At 44.7% G+C, this 14737-nt stretch overlaps 8 protein-coding genes across 8 annotated transcripts; 5 read left to right on the top strand and 3 right to left on the bottom strand.

Moving 5' to 3' along the window:
• Positions 1 to 106: 106 nt before the first annotated feature.
• On the bottom strand, positions 107 to 2089 carry BBBOND_0107860 (hypothetical protein, conserved; the record flags this gene model as incomplete). The annotated part of the gene is made up of 1 exon (XM_012911220.1): positions 107 to 2089. One exon carries the CDS (start codon positions 2087 to 2089, stop codon positions 107 to 109), a length of 1983 nt encoding a protein of 660 aa, XP_012766674.1.
• A 1147-nt stretch (positions 2090 to 3236) lies between these two features.
• On the top strand, positions 3237 to 4382 carry BBBOND_0107850 (membrane protein, putative; the record flags this gene model as incomplete). The annotated part of the gene is made up of 1 exon (XM_012911219.1): positions 3237 to 4382. One exon carries the CDS (start codon positions 3237 to 3239, stop codon positions 4380 to 4382), a length of 1146 nt encoding a protein of 381 aa, XP_012766673.1.
• A 943-nt stretch (positions 4383 to 5325) lies between these two features.
• BBBOND_0107840 (hypothetical protein) lies at positions 5326 to 6814 on the top strand (the record flags this gene model as incomplete). The annotated part of the gene is made up of 2 exons (XM_012911218.1): positions 5326 to 5649; positions 5672 to 6814. 2 exons carry the CDS (start codon positions 5326 to 5328, stop codon positions 6812 to 6814), a joined length of 1467 nt encoding a protein of 488 aa, XP_012766672.1.
• An 896-nt stretch (positions 6815 to 7710) lies between these two features.
• BBBOND_0107830 (hypothetical protein) lies at positions 7711 to 8565 on the bottom strand (the record flags this gene model as incomplete). Its single annotated transcript, XM_012911217.1, has 2 exons — positions 7711 to 8189; positions 8280 to 8565. The coding sequence occupies 2 exons, from the start codon at positions 8563 to 8565 to the stop codon at positions 7711 to 7713; spliced, it is 765 nt and encodes a 254-aa protein (XP_012766671.1).
• Positions 8566 to 10160: 1595 nt separating this feature from the next.
• BBBOND_0107820 (hypothetical protein) lies at positions 10161 to 10531 on the top strand (the record flags this gene model as incomplete). Its single annotated transcript, XM_012911216.1, has 2 exons — positions 10161 to 10254; positions 10419 to 10531. 2 exons carry the CDS (start codon positions 10161 to 10163, stop codon positions 10529 to 10531), a joined length of 207 nt encoding a protein of 68 aa, XP_012766670.1.
• A 400-nt stretch (positions 10532 to 10931) lies between these two features.
• Positions 10932 to 11222, top strand: BBBOND_0107810 (hypothetical protein; the record flags this gene model as incomplete). The annotated part of the gene is made up of 1 exon (XM_012911215.1): positions 10932 to 11222. One exon carries the CDS (start codon positions 10932 to 10934, stop codon positions 11220 to 11222), a length of 291 nt encoding a protein of 96 aa, XP_012766669.1.
• Positions 11223 to 12895: 1673 nt separating this feature from the next.
• BBBOND_0107800 (ribosomal protein S25 , putative) lies at positions 12896 to 13268 on the top strand (the record flags this gene model as incomplete). Its single annotated transcript, XM_012911214.1, has 2 exons — positions 12896 to 12967; positions 13026 to 13268. 2 exons carry the CDS (start codon positions 12896 to 12898, stop codon positions 13266 to 13268), a joined length of 315 nt encoding a protein of 104 aa, XP_012766668.1.
• Positions 13269 to 13539: 271 nt separating this feature from the next.
• Positions 13540 to 14589, bottom strand: BBBOND_0107790 (ribosomal protein L1, putative; the record flags this gene model as incomplete). Its single annotated transcript, XM_012911213.1, has 1 exon — positions 13540 to 14589. The coding sequence occupies one exon, from the start codon at positions 14587 to 14589 to the stop codon at positions 13540 to 13542; it is 1050 nt and encodes a 349-aa protein (XP_012766667.1).
• Between the last annotated feature and the right edge of the window lie 148 nt (positions 14590 to 14737).

Below are 14737 nucleotides of genomic sequence, written 5' to 3'. Positions count from 1 at the left end.
GTGTATACGTGAAACATAGGGTAGCGTACATTTACAATAGTTGACACCAGTGTGCCATTACATTGTGATGTTATTGTGTAGTGTCATCACACAAGCGCTCCTGACTTTAGCTACATTTGCCTGATTTCCGTTCCTCCTCCACAATCAGCGCCACGGCCATGCCCCGCTTGAAGGTGGTTGCCATTGTGTGTGCAAGATCGGGCCCGTAGCAGACGTGGGCGAAAGACTTGTACTTCTTGCGTTTGCCTTGCTTCCATGTGACAACGGATCGCTGCTTTGACGTGTATGAGTTCACCGGCTGTTTGCGTAAGGGTCCGATGCGATCCATGCTAAATGCATCCAAGTAGTACGTCAGTATTTCGAACAGCTTCGCGTCCAAACCCGGGTCCATAGAGGGCTGGCGATGTTCGTCCTTGTTCACGAAGCCCAGGGCATATCCGAGTTTGAGGGTCAGCGAGCGTATTTGCCCGCAACTGAGACGTTGCGCATCGCCACGCTTGTCGTCGTACGTGGGTACCTCAATCCACGGTTTTTCATCAAATACCTCGCCTATTTCGGATGGTACTTTCGCAGGGAATCCGTTGCCAGCATCGCTTTCACCCAACATGTTGGTGAGGTAGCACGCAGCGTCCTCGTACGTATTGTGCATCGCACCGTTTTTAGGCGTCGAAGTGGTCTTACCACGCTGGTCTGACAAAGGGTCAAACTTCCACAGGGTGTCGTCCACGGGATTTGCGGCTCCCATTACGTTGTTGAGGAACCGTATTTCGGGCGAGCAATTCGAAGACATCTTGTCGTTCTTGCCATCATCACCGAATACAGTTGGTAAATCATCATGGGAAACCTTCTCTGTAGTGGCGTAGTTTTCGCGAAAGTCGTACTGCATTGGTTCAACTCGAGTTTTGGTATCAGGAGAGTCCATGTTTCGCAGCATGTGTTTTAGAAACGTGAGCGTTAAAAACTTCGAATTTACCAAGACTCCGTATTTGTTTCGTATCCGTTGCACAACGAGCATAAAAATGCTGCTGCAGTTTTTGTAGAAGGATGTGCGTACCACATTCCAGGTATTCAGCAAAAATTTCTGGTGCACTTGAATCCTCTCCATCAGCAATGCCACGTGTAGCGCTGACGCCAAGAATGTTTTCCTGCAATGAAGCTTCGTTCGGGATCGCGCATTGAGTACATTAAAATTCGGTTTCAGACCGCATTTTTCGGTCCACTCCACCAACCGTAGGGTGGTATCGCTTACAAGGTCATACTTTTCTTCAATCAGAGCAGCCATGCGACTCCGGCGTGCTTTGGGAAATTTCACAACATCTTCGTCGTGTGTAGGACGTTGGTGGGGCGAATCGGAGCCGTGTGACATCGCATCCTCCTCGCCCTTGTTACATGGAATATCGAGACATTCATCCAGACCGCTCAAACAAGGGTCCTGAAACAATCGTGCCACCTCTGGTGATATATTTATTTCCTTCACATTTGACAAAATATCCTCGCTTTTGTCCGATTGTCTCAGCGCTAGTATTAGGTCATCCAACATCTGGCGGACGATGTTGGCATTAGGCACCACGGGCAACCATTCTATCTTCGCTTCAGCACATAATTTAGAAACATATTTTACAAACCGCCTCAAATTCAACGTTCCGGAGCGCTTCCGCAGTTTGTTTATGGCATCTCTTGCGCTAACAGTCTTTTTACAGGACATGCTCTGGATGTAGTGCAGCGCCTCCACGAGGATTTCCAGGTTCTTGTGGCTGCTTTCGAGCTTTTTTCTAGTATCCAACCGCTTCAGAAACAACGTGTATAAGTCCTCTTTGTCGACAATGCCCAAGTTCTCGCATATCGAATCGAAGCGCTTTTTTACCTCCCCGTCGCGGTACTGTGTCATGCCATTTGTGCCAAAATTGTAGATTTGTGCCCGTAACCGTGCGTGGCGCATCGGTCTCCGTCTCCAATTGATCTTTGGTCTGACAACTGGCAAACAATCGCTGATAGGGCTGCGTCCATTTGCTTCCTCCTCTTGGACATTGTTGATGATGAAGCCTTCGAGACCGATGACGCCAACATTTTCGGCGCCGTCGACATCCATCTTTACCTATTCGTACACGACAGACTATTTGAATATAAACGCTGCATGGAGAGTTGATTGCGATGCCCGCCCATCAATAAAATACTGCCGGCGAAACATGTATCTACCATGGTGCTTGGTATATTTAATTTGTGTTGGCAACGAATGACAACGAGTCATGATTCACAATATCGACGCTTTTGACTCATCAAGCAACGTGCGGCGAATTTATTTGTGGAAAAATATGGAGCTTGTAATCAAGGCCTGTATCGCTCACATAAACACGACAAAAAGGTTCTACTACATGTCCTACAAAATTGTAATGTCTTCATAGCCTTAAAATAACCCAATCTGTGCAGGTGGGCGGCCTTCCACCGGGCCGAAACGACGCGGAGTGGGGAATATGTTGAAAGATCCGGATCATAACGCCTATGATATATAGGATTCCAATGGATACTTATCAGGGATTGCACACAATAAGCGCACCAACATGTTTGACGCTTAATCCACTTCTAGACAACAGACTTGTGCCGGCTGAAAGAGTCGCGTATTACAAACGCGTTGACCTGTTTCTTCATATTTCTATTCCACAAACCGAAGAAATGTCACATGTAAATTTCCTATGGAGTTACACACCATTTAGAGCGCTCTCGGAAGGCTGGATGTGTTCACATTGCTCGAATCACCAGGTAGTGTGTAGGCCGAAGAGGCACTTGAACCGTGGTCGCTGGCAGCGGAATGCAAAACCGCACTCCATACAACCGTAATATTACGGCGAATTAAATGCAATGCAATGGTCGGCGTAGAAAAATCAAATTTCCAACCGATGTCTCCGAGGATGTTATTTACCGACCATTGATGAAACCTCCAATCCACGATAGTGGTGCATTCATTCACCAGGCTTATAATGTTTTTTTACTTATAACCATAGTATACGCATGAATGTGAGAAATTCAGACAGATTTTGTCAACATTTGACATTTTCCGTCGATTCACGTTGAACATGCTGCCGCAAATACGGTAATATCTCAACGAATGTGCAGGATTCCAATAATATTTGCACATATAATGCTAATATCTGCCTCGTATAACTAGGTTTAGGCGCCCAATGGTGTAAGTGGAAGCCGTTTGATGATGTGTGTCTCGTGAGTTATGATCACAGAGAGCTATGTTAGGGAAATTACTGTCGCTAACGTGTACATGGTCACTGATTGCTGCAGCACAGGATGTGAAATGGTACTCTAAAAAGCTCGCTGAGGAGGTATATCGTGAAGTGAACGACCGTTTCACTGATGCTCACCCGTGGCATAGGGTCATCCAGGTTGATGAATGGTCTTACAGGCATTGGATTTTACCCAGGAACCCTCACTTCGATTCGGTTGTGTTACTTATTGATTCGTCGAAGGCTGTTCAAAGAGAGATTCTAGATGTCGTTAGGTTGGTGGCCCACCGCTTTGACAACGCCTCAACGGATAAGGGATTCGAGGGTGAAGCGAATAGCGATACACCAACTTATTTCTTCTACGCAGATGTCAGTACACCGGGATGTGATTGGATTGTATCACTCCACCAGCTGAAACATATCCCAGAACTGTTATTCTTTCGAGCTGGGGAAATCGGCCAGACAAATGGCATGCATGGAGTGACCAGTTTCAATGAGTGGATATCTAAAAACGCAGTTACACAATGGAAGTTTACCGAAACGGAGTTCTTCAAACTACTGTATAGTTTCTGTGAGGTGAATGCCAAATCACCCTGCCATATCCACGTTGAAACCAGCAACAGGCGACATCTGGTGCGTGATCTGATTTCATTAATAAAATCTAGATTATGGCTCATACCCATCATCTTAGTTGTTATACCAGTGTTTATTTACACCATGTTGTATCGACACTGCTGGTTGTTAAGATTGGGCGCCGTGTCACTTTACGCCTTGAACGTTACTTGCCTAATATCAGCCATCGCAAACTATACGCCACTCACCATCATTCCGTCTGAAGGATTTTGGTTGTATACGTCAGGTTTACTGCAGAGGTTTTACGTCGAGTTGAGCAAGTGGCACTACGTGAACGAGAACGTGATAGTATCGCTGATGTTTTGTATATTGTCAGCTACACTGCTTGCACTTCGTCAATGTGCTTTCTGGGATTGCGGAATGTTCCCTGTGCTGTTTATTTCGTTGGGATTTATCGTAACTGGGTGGTATACCATTTCGTTGTTGCGTCAGAAGGGGGTGTCATTCTGCGTTGATTGGCTGGCTGAATTATCGATTCCTCGAGGTTCGATTGACGTGGATCGCAACTTTCTTTTCTAAAAGGTAAGTACAACCGAACTCTCATATGATGATTGTACGCGAGATGGCGTGTCACGCCGCGGTACATGAAATAATATTGTAGTCTTTATACGTCCCCAGAGATCCTTAAGTGTATATTCGTGAACAGCATATTCATGTAATGAGATCTATGTTTGCACAACCAAACCGACTATAACAGACGTTACTTTACATGTGAAAATGTTTCATCACAATTGTGGAGGTTGGGATGACTAACCAAGATAACCAAGTAGACGGAAATATGCAAGAAGCGAAAGCATCAATTGAAATATAACGTCTTAAATAATAGCCATTCAACCAACAGGCTAAAAGCAAGGAAATCCCATATATGATGAGGGGTATGACGACTGGAGAAGATTATGACTACAAATGGACCGTATCCCCAGACATGTAGGACATCGACGTTCGGCAACAATATCACATAGAACACGCTGCGAACATATTGAGCGTGTAGGTAAAGAGCCATCAAGAGGTTTGAGAAGTATGTCATCTTAACCTAGCGATTTAGCACCCTATAAAACTTCAAACACATTGGGAAGGCAATTAGGTAGCGTTGAAACGATGGGACTATATACACGAGATATGCGCACATTTATCATAATTCTAGGTGGTCACATTTTTCATTTTCATGGTGAAAAACATCCTTAACGACGTTGTATTCAATTTTGGAAAATGAACAAATATATCATTCTGGGGTGAAACTAAATATGGATGACGGACCTGTCGCCGATAACGATTCTATCGTCATGCACACCTAATATACCGCTTATTCCGATTTGATTTGATCGCAACAAATGTCACGACACGGTAATATACGTGATACCTCATCTTGATGTTTCTCTCCTGATGCATATGTTATGAGATACCTATAACAGCCTATTAAAAGCTATTTGGTGAACGATACAACTATAGTAATGCAGACAAAATGGCAACATCGACGGCAGAGACTCCAAAGAAAAAAGGTGATTACAATGCGTTGGGAAAAGCACTGTACAACGTTGTGTCTTTCTTTGAAGGCTACGACCAGCAGATATTGTCTATGTGTATGAGGGCTTTTGAATTAACATTAGGTTTTTCTCAGTCTCAGTTGTCGACGTTGGCAACCGTTTCTACCATGTCACGTATGGGCTGTTGCTTAATTTGGGGATTATTGGCAGACACAAATGAATCGAGGTATATACTTGGAGCAGGTTTATTATTGATGGGCATGGCGTCAATTTGTCTAAGTTCTGCGTCTCACTACAAAGTGGTAAGTTTCACATGTTGCGGAGTACATGTACCTGCAGATTGTCTTCTTGCGTTTCTTGCACGGGTTGGGATTTGCCTGCGTTTACCCCGTGCAGCAAAAGATTGTTGCAGAGTCAGATGATCCAAAGGATTCAAATGCAGTAGAGAATCGAGGGAATCAAACAAACAAGAAACCGAAGAGTAGTAGTAAATTCACCATCTTTCAGGCACTAAATTGCATTGGACGTCTATTATGTGCCGTCATAACTACGATTATTGCACGCAAAGTATTATTGGGGTATTATGGGTGGCGCACTTCTTACGTTGTGTTGGGCTACATTTGGATATTATTTGCTATTGGGATTGTGTTTGGCATGGTACTCAAAGAGAATTCCACAGGTGCTAGTTCTACAGTGACTCCAAGCAGTTCATACTCTGAAACATCAGGTACAAGTTTTACCAATAAAGTATCTGGTGCTTTTTCAGATGTATTTAAGTGTAAGACAGCAGGGATATGTATATTTACATTATTCATAGCTGAAGCACCTATGTGCGCATTTAATTATATGACCATATATTTGCAATATTTGGGAGTTTCTGACACAATGGCGGGCGTTGCGATCGCAGTTACATTAATTGGTGGCGCAGCGGGAAGTGGTGCAGGTGGAGAAATCATAAAGAAAATAGCGGATGAAGCGGGCAATTATGTTGAACTGGGTTCTGGAATCGCAGTGATGGTCGTTCGACTGGTTGTCTGTCTCTTATTCTTTTTGGGGAAAGCACCATGTGGTAAGCTACTTTGGTATCACTACGTGGAATTGGCGACGCTGGGTGGGACATTAGTAACCGTTGGTGGCGTCGATAGGGCTATTATGAAGGACGTCATTGATAACAAGAATCAGGGCACAGCAGCTGCCATCATTCGAACAATATCAGGCATTTCAAGTAGTGTAATTCTCTACCAGGTTTCCGCATATTTGACTGAGAGTTTGTTTGGCTACGTACCCTCTAGAGAGTCGTTTGAAACAATGGCCACGGATATTAAAGAGAGAAATGCCGAGGCCTTGAGGAAATCGATGATGTACATTATTTTGGCAGGCACAGTGCTCAACGTTGTTTGTTATATTGCAATGTGTTTTACGTATAAAGATGACAGAAAAAGTAAACAGACGCCGAATAAAATATAAAAAATGATAGTGACATTGGATGAGATGATTTGTGCATGAAATAGAAAGTAGACGGAGAGTTGTCCAAGTATACTTTTGTTCCGACCATGCGCACCTTTCACACAGTATCGCTGATTATTGATGATGAGGTAGTTAGTAACAAATATATTTATTATTACATGCGCATATGTTTTTCCACGTTGCGAATAGTAAATGTCTTTGCAAACGAGGTCATAGGTAATTATGGAATCAAGCTCAGTATAAGGACTTGACAGCATTTGCTGATCACGCCATCCATCAATTCCGCATCCGTCATATTCATCACGTTTACGAAGAGTCGTCTATATCGCAGCATCTCATCGCCATATGGATGGACAACCAAGACCTGACTTGGAGAGTTTACTAAGAACATAGTAGTACAGATTTTAGGTCACGTCTATTTTGAAACACAATGATGCAATGAAATTTGACAGCGACGGTTTTACGCTTTAGAAATGACTATTTCACTGTAATAAACCGCATTGTTTGGTCAGGTTGCGATTCATTCTGACTTTTCCAATTTGAATTTATAATAGTTAAATGTACATATTCTTTATGTGATCTGCTATTCTGCAATCTTGATTTTTATTTGTTATTATGATATATAACATAATGCTCACATCAGCGATGCGGTTGTAAGCTGATGGCATCCATTGCTTGTAGGCAAGAAGGTTAAGTCCAGCACCGCACTCATATACCATCGATGTAATAAACACTTATGAATGGTAGAAGCACAAAGATGATTGGATATGGCAGTTGTTTCTTGGGACTCATTTTCTATGCCACTAGAGATTCCCAACGTAGACGCTGAAATTGGCGATGTAAACCACCACATTGTTTAGCGAATTTGTCCGTGAGATATTAAAACAACACATGTTCTACGCCAAGCCAGAAAATGCCTTTGGTCGGAAGGCGGGGTAGCGGTCGACGCTCATCTCCTCGGGAATTCTGTCACCGACGAGATTACTCAGGGATCTTCCGGGATGCCTAGGAGAACTGGGAAATGCGGCGCGTATTTTAGTCGTAATCGCGTGGAACTTCTCGGGGAGCATAAACCGGAAAATAAGGAATGCTAACACAATGATAACTACGGGGATAGCTATGTAGCAGCATCGTCTAAATTTATCTTGGCCGCATAGTTTACCGCAGTAGGTGCATTTGATGATGCAATTACCATTTTTGTCTTTCTCTACACAAGCCCACTTAATGCATTTTGCGGTACATTTACCATGGTGAGATTCATCGCACTGGATTATGGGTTCCTCGTTGCGGTCCCGTACAGCACCGTTTTGGTCGTATCTGACATGGCCTTTGCACGGTCCATCGCACCTGCCAAGTACATACCCGTCACAAGTACCTCCAGAACAGTTGGTAGGATCACACCAGCTACAGCAGCTACAAATCACGCCGTTGCATCGCGGTCCACAGCTGCATTGATAACATATACATGGTTTTTCTTTGTTACATCGTTTAACACAACGCTGGCAACCAGTTCCTATTCCTTCGCAACTTTCAGATGCCGACTTGTCCAAACAATTAGTCGGACAACCACAGCAAGCATTAGAACATTTACACTTCCCATTTTCCTGGCACTGCTTCTTACAGTCGCCACATCTGGGAAGACAACAAGAATAGCACTGCGGACATTCTGCTTTCTCGCAAGGCCCTTTATCGTGGTCCGGTCCGCTGTTTTTATCACATGCACAAGGATTCGTCCCTCCGGCCTGCACCATCGTCATTGTTTTCGATGACTCTATTCTCACATCCCTGCACAGGTATGAACGAAGTAATCTAACAAGTCCACTACTTCAAACACTCCTTGTTACATAACTATACGTCACAAAAACAACGAACACTTTTCAACCATGAACAACCCAAACAGTTTTAAAAATTACGTGATCCCATATCTTTTTCACCAGAGCATATACCGGAACTAAGACGCTATATCCCACTGTTCGCTACCACACACTGCAGAGCAAATAGAGTTGTTTAAGGAATCCGATGTTGTAGATGCATGGCACACCTGGTGAACATGGAATCGCAACACACTGCTACGAATCCAATGCACACGAATTATTGACATCACACAATAAGTGATGGCATGTTATGATTTAATGATAATCCAAAATTGTAGCTTCCGTTGCGCAATATTCCATGTTGGACGCGGGGTGTAGATGGTACCAATTGCATGACTTAAATAATGACGAATTAACTTCATACAATTTGGCAGTGATAGCGCCATGAGATTAGCAACTAGATATAGTCATATAATATTGATGCTTTGGGCATTGTGCGACCGATTTCTAAGGAAACTATAAAATTCTACCGGCATCACTCTACGTACACCAGCAGCGGCGAAGTGTTATGTTAACATAACGACATCCCCATCATAATATGCAGAGTAGTCAACTATGATTCTGCAGTGTTGCTTCCAAACAAGTAGTTTTCATGTTTTCATTTGTCCGTCATTTCACACCTAACCAATTGCATCCTTTTGTTGCAGTCATAATGGGCCATATAACCTATAAGGACCATATCACCTAGAGAACATTGAGAAAACAAACATTTCGCAAGATTAGACGTTTTTAATCGTTGGAAATCCAAGCGGTGTAATAAATTTCTTCTTAGAAGTAACATTTTCCATGGGTACCTTATTTACATGCCTTTGCCGATTTATTGCCATTTCCTATTTTATAACCTCTCGACTCCTATATGTTTTGTTGTTTTCAACCGCCCAATTTGTCCCTACCATATCCGAAATAGCTTTTCAGCACGCGGTAGGTGCGACAACGCTTGAATTGCTGCTCTCTAATGCATATCGTATCGACGATTACATATCGCGGTTGCGACGTGATTGTTGTTGCGCGCGTGTGTGTAGCAGCTAACAAATATGAAATGCATTCCTATTGCCTATCGTCTAATTATGCGCCACTGTCTAGGCTTGCCCCCTTACGTTGTTTGTACGGCTCACTGTGCTAATAGCGCGATTGTTGGAATTAGCTGTATTCTCTTATATATTTGTCAATGATGACAATAAATCGGACGCTACTTGTGCAATTAATCTCCCTACGAAAGGCTGAGATAGACTGCTGCAACTTACTAAAATCCCCTCTACGCACCTAGCAATATCGAAAACAGCCTTATCGGGCAATAGATTACGGGTTTCTAATGTTTGTGGAATAGTGATTAACGGTCGGTTATAAGTAATATAGATGGTATTTTGGAGAATACTGATTTTTGAAAGCGTAATGCAGCGTGTACATGGATATTATTTCATTTGCCTAACTTAGCATTCGGTGAGGCTCACAATTTCGCTCTATGAAGCGGTATGTTAGTCATAGTCATCGTGGTGTCCCAGTTTGCGACGCAAATATTGCTACAAATTGCTGTTCGAGACGGCTTCACAGTTGATGCGTATGAGGGTAGGTAAAGGTAAGAATTATTTTTTCACATATTCATCGTAATAGTGCAACTTGTCTATTCATTGAAATATTACTTTTACGTACGTAACGTGTATATATGAGGGCTTCTGTGCGCGATTTCACAAGTGAGAAGCCACGGGTGAGGGTGATATTTCGATGGATAGAGCTGGACGGATTTGCAAAGGGTTATGGTGCGTTATATCAAAAAGTAATTTTATTACGTGATGTAAATGATTTGTATTCGCATATAGCAGAGAAATTAAAGACGAATCTTTGAGTGGTACGATATAATATGGTGGATTACTTTGTTGAAGAACAGGTTATCAATGTCAGAGTTGATTAAATCTAAAACATTGACAAACGCAACGGCATTGGAGTAACTTGCGCTCAAGAGTCTTCGAGGTGGATTTTGAGGCCGTTTTGTGGGAGCCTGGCTTGAGTGCAAATGAAGTCCGTCGCATGCATAGACGTAGTCTCATGCGATGCAGGATTGAGGAGAGGATCCATATAGATTAACTACACCATGTATCATTTACACCATGTTATAGTTTTAACGTATATAGAAGTGTGTGTATAGTTGCTAATATTATTTGAAGCTGCATTGTCTACATCGAACGTATCATCCAGGTACATTTTTCATCATTGTGCAGAAGTGTTGTAAACAAGTGATCAGTAAAATGGCAAGTTGCGGGAGTACATGTAAATGCGGCGAAGGGGACGGCAATTGCTGTAAACCGAATTGCGAGTATTGCAAAAGCTGTTTCAGCTGTAAATGCAATTGTTGCGCACATAGACGTAAAGGACTTGCCATAATTTTCGGGATTCTGTTTCTTATTGCCATCATCCTTTGCGTCGTCTACTACATGAAAGACAAGCGTATATGGCCATTCCACAAACTCAACGACTACTTCAATCGTATCCCGGATATATACGACCCTTACGAGAAGTTTCCACCAAAAGACGCGTAATAGTTTTCCAAATTACACTTGTAATAGTATTATCGCTATAACTATGTAATTTTAATGTATTATGGTACTTCATCGTTTCATGTTTAATAATAAGCCTCTTAAGCATAATCTTTCACCATTTCAGGCAATTTACTAGCATTTCGAAGGCTCCATTGCCCTAAAGTCTCACAACTGCATGAAATTTATATAGCGCTACTGTAATTGAAATGCAATAACTGAAGGTATATGCGTGAATCATGAAATCCGGATTCAGATTTGATTTTTTCGGCAACTACATGGTTGTCCACTGACTGCGCCACAATCTTAAAAAATCGTATCACGCTTACGTTTTTAACTTATGTAGTATTGCTTTTACACACGGTTTTATAGCCATTCGCATATAACTCTAGTCATTCAAATATAGCACCTAAAACATCAGGACGTTTTTAATAGTGCGTTATCGTTTTCTGCACCAAGCGGTATATGATAAACACATTACGCATTTTGAGCGTAAGGTAGTGCCATGATTGAGCGTGTTCGAAGGGCAATTTTAGTGCACAGATATGTCGCAATACCAGTTACATAAGGCGTCAAATCGTGGAAGAGCAGTTATAACGCGTCGATGTGGCATTTGCTTCATATAATTTAGCAATCTCATTATATTGATCATGATAGAATAAAATTTGTGGTACCATCACACAGTCATTGGCCGCGTACCCAACTACTCAGACATCTAACATCACTTAGCAGCAAATGTATAGGGTATGTATCATAATAACACACCACTGCTATGGAATTTTAGTCACCAAGAGGCTGACTAATTGAAACATAACGCTACACATATAGGTTTAAGCCGATGTAGGTAATTAAGAGAAGTAAAAGCATACAGACATCGAGGTAAGCCCACACTAACGCCAACGCGATAATTGGCAAGCTTTAGAACTCCTACACGCCGGTAATACCCTTGTTAATTATCTGTAATATGCAATAGTAAACTTTTCAACACTCAAAAATGGAAGAAGTCACTGGTGCCGGTGCGTGGACAACGATGTGTCGCACAAAAACAATAATAACCTTATTTAACCAATTGTTACTTATCAATACATAACTAACCCGTGTTATTCCATACAATCTACAACAACTTTTGTAATGGGCACGTATTAGTATCAGCCTCTCACCAAAAGCACGTTATGCAACGGCGTGACGTAGTAAAAGCTGTCCCAGCAACCTATATCGTACACCAAACTACACACTAAATACTCGTTTTATTTATTCGTCCTCTACTTGTGTAGATGAATAAAGGGTGGTAGACGCTTAGGCACATCTGAAGTGATGCCCTAGCAGTCGCCGATGCTGGTTAAATCCACTTGAACACATAGGTTACAGAGAGTAGCCAAGAATATACGAATTAAATTTTTTGTGGCGTATGGGCAACGGTTGTTCTCACCTTTTGCCTCCGAAGCCCGGGGCACGGCCTCAGGCGGTGACCCCACCAAGCGGGTAACGTCCGGCTGTGGTTTGAGCGCAACGTCGCAGCCATACCCACTGTAAATCTGTGGAAAATACAGTTGACGCTCCACTAGGTCCGTGGTGCGTACTCTTTTTATCGGTCTCGTTTCAATTGGTAAGTTGGCAGGCCGTTGCGCGTGCCACACGTTTCACTACGAGGGACTCACATTTCGTTCAGGTACAAAATGGCGGTTAAGGAGAAGAAGTCGAAGGAGGCCGTGATGCGTGCGGCCATGGCCTCGCGCGGCAAAAGGAAGGTAGGTGTCGGCGCCTTCTGCGCGCGCCGATGTGTGCCGTGGCTACATTTCCGCGCAGAAGTGGGTGAAGGTCAAGACCAAGGACAAGGTCAACAACGCCGTGTTCTTCGAGAAGGCCACCGTGGACAGGTTGATGACCGAAATCCCGAAGGCCAAGCTCATCACGATTTCGACCATCGTCGACAAGCTTAAGGTGAACGGCAGCCTTGCCCGTCAGGCCCTCGCGCACCTGGAGGAGCAGAACCTGATCAAGCCGGTGTGCGACCAGCACCACCAGCAGCGTCTGTACACCCGTGTCTAAGCGGAGGCCTTTGATGATGAAAGCTTACCTTGAGTGCTTTGCACGATGAAGGATTGTCATAGTTACACTGATAAAAGGCAACACAACGCTAATATGACATGATACTCTACTTCATATTTGATTACTGCATTAAGCACGGCTTTGCGTGGCGCTGCGATTGTGTTGTATGGTGTGGCGGTGCCTATAGAGCCCGGTTGGCGTGGTCGTGTGAGCGGCCTCCAGGTGATCCCTAAGTTGGATCCGCATATAGCTGGTAGCGCTTATGACAGTGCTACAACAGCAGCCCCGTGTCGAAGATTATGGGCGTTGACATGCTCTGGCCCTGACGGGCCAGCCCGAATGCCCCACCGACAATGAACTGGTTGTCAGCCTTGTGGGTCGTTCCCAAGGTTGAAAAGGCGTCTTCGAGGATGCTGTTCACGGTTTTGCGCACGGGCGGCCACTTGAATTCGTTCGTTGTCACCTTCGCAGTTGCCGGTGGCCGCTGCTTCATGACCTCGACGACGAAATGCTTCGCGTTTTCTACGACGACCTGCGGCGTAGCGCCGCCCTGCGCAATGGGCACCTCCAGCGCAGCGACGTTATCAACCTCGAAATCCAGCTTCTTCCGTGGCGACACCATCGCCTGTATGGTGTCGAATTCGGCGTCGTCGATGGGCGTGGCCCTGAACTGGAGGGCATTGGAGCTGCTCAGCCGCCGCACCGCTTCCAGCAGGTTGCTGCACAGCGTACCCTCCTTCATATTGGGCATGAGCTTCTTGGGCCCGAGTATCCTCGCGACCTTGACGAGCTTGGGCATGTGTATCGTCGTCGTCACGCACGTGTCGAAGTTGGTCCAGCCGCCGGCTATGCGCTCCAGTATGGAGTCGAGTCCGGCGTACGCCGCGCCGCACTCGAGTGCCAAAGTGGCCTCCTCCTCTTCGCATATCGCCACCACGCGCGGCTTGGGTCCCACTGGGTGCGGAAGCACGGCCATGCCTCGCAACGCCGTCCGCTTAACATCGACCCTTGTCCACAGGCGGAAGCGGTACTGCTCAGCAGCAACGTCCGCGTTGATCGCCGCGCACCTCAGACTGCGCAACACTTCCAGCGCCTCGTCCGGGGTGGCCAGCCGGCTGACCAGGTTGTGCCTGGTGTTGTCGGCCTCGGCAGCCGTCGCCGGGCCGTCGCTACGCTGCTCCGACTTCGGCTGCTTTCCCCTCTTCGCCTGGTTCTTCCGAGTATTAGCATAGAACGGCAGGTACTTCTTGGTCCGAGTCTGCGTTAGTACGCATCGACATCGTTCCGCAAGGGCGCGGCTGAGGACGGCAGTGTGTAGCATCATCCCGAGCCAACGGCGCCAATCCAGACATGGGAGTCACATCGACATTCTACGCTTTCCAACGCCTCATAATTTGGCAGACCGACCGTTTTTGCGTGATAACGGGGAATAGACGGCGTAGACGTGTCGTCACGTTGGCGACGGTACG

This window comes from Babesia bigemina (genome assembly GCF_000981445.1).
Source record: "Babesia bigemina genome assembly Bbig001, chromosome : I".
In the NCBI taxonomy this organism is placed as follows: Eukaryota; Apicomplexa; class Aconoidasida; order Piroplasmida; family Babesiidae; genus Babesia; species Babesia bigemina.
Note: the sequence above shows the minus strand (reverse complement) of the source record. Positions and strands in the feature narration are given on the sequence as shown.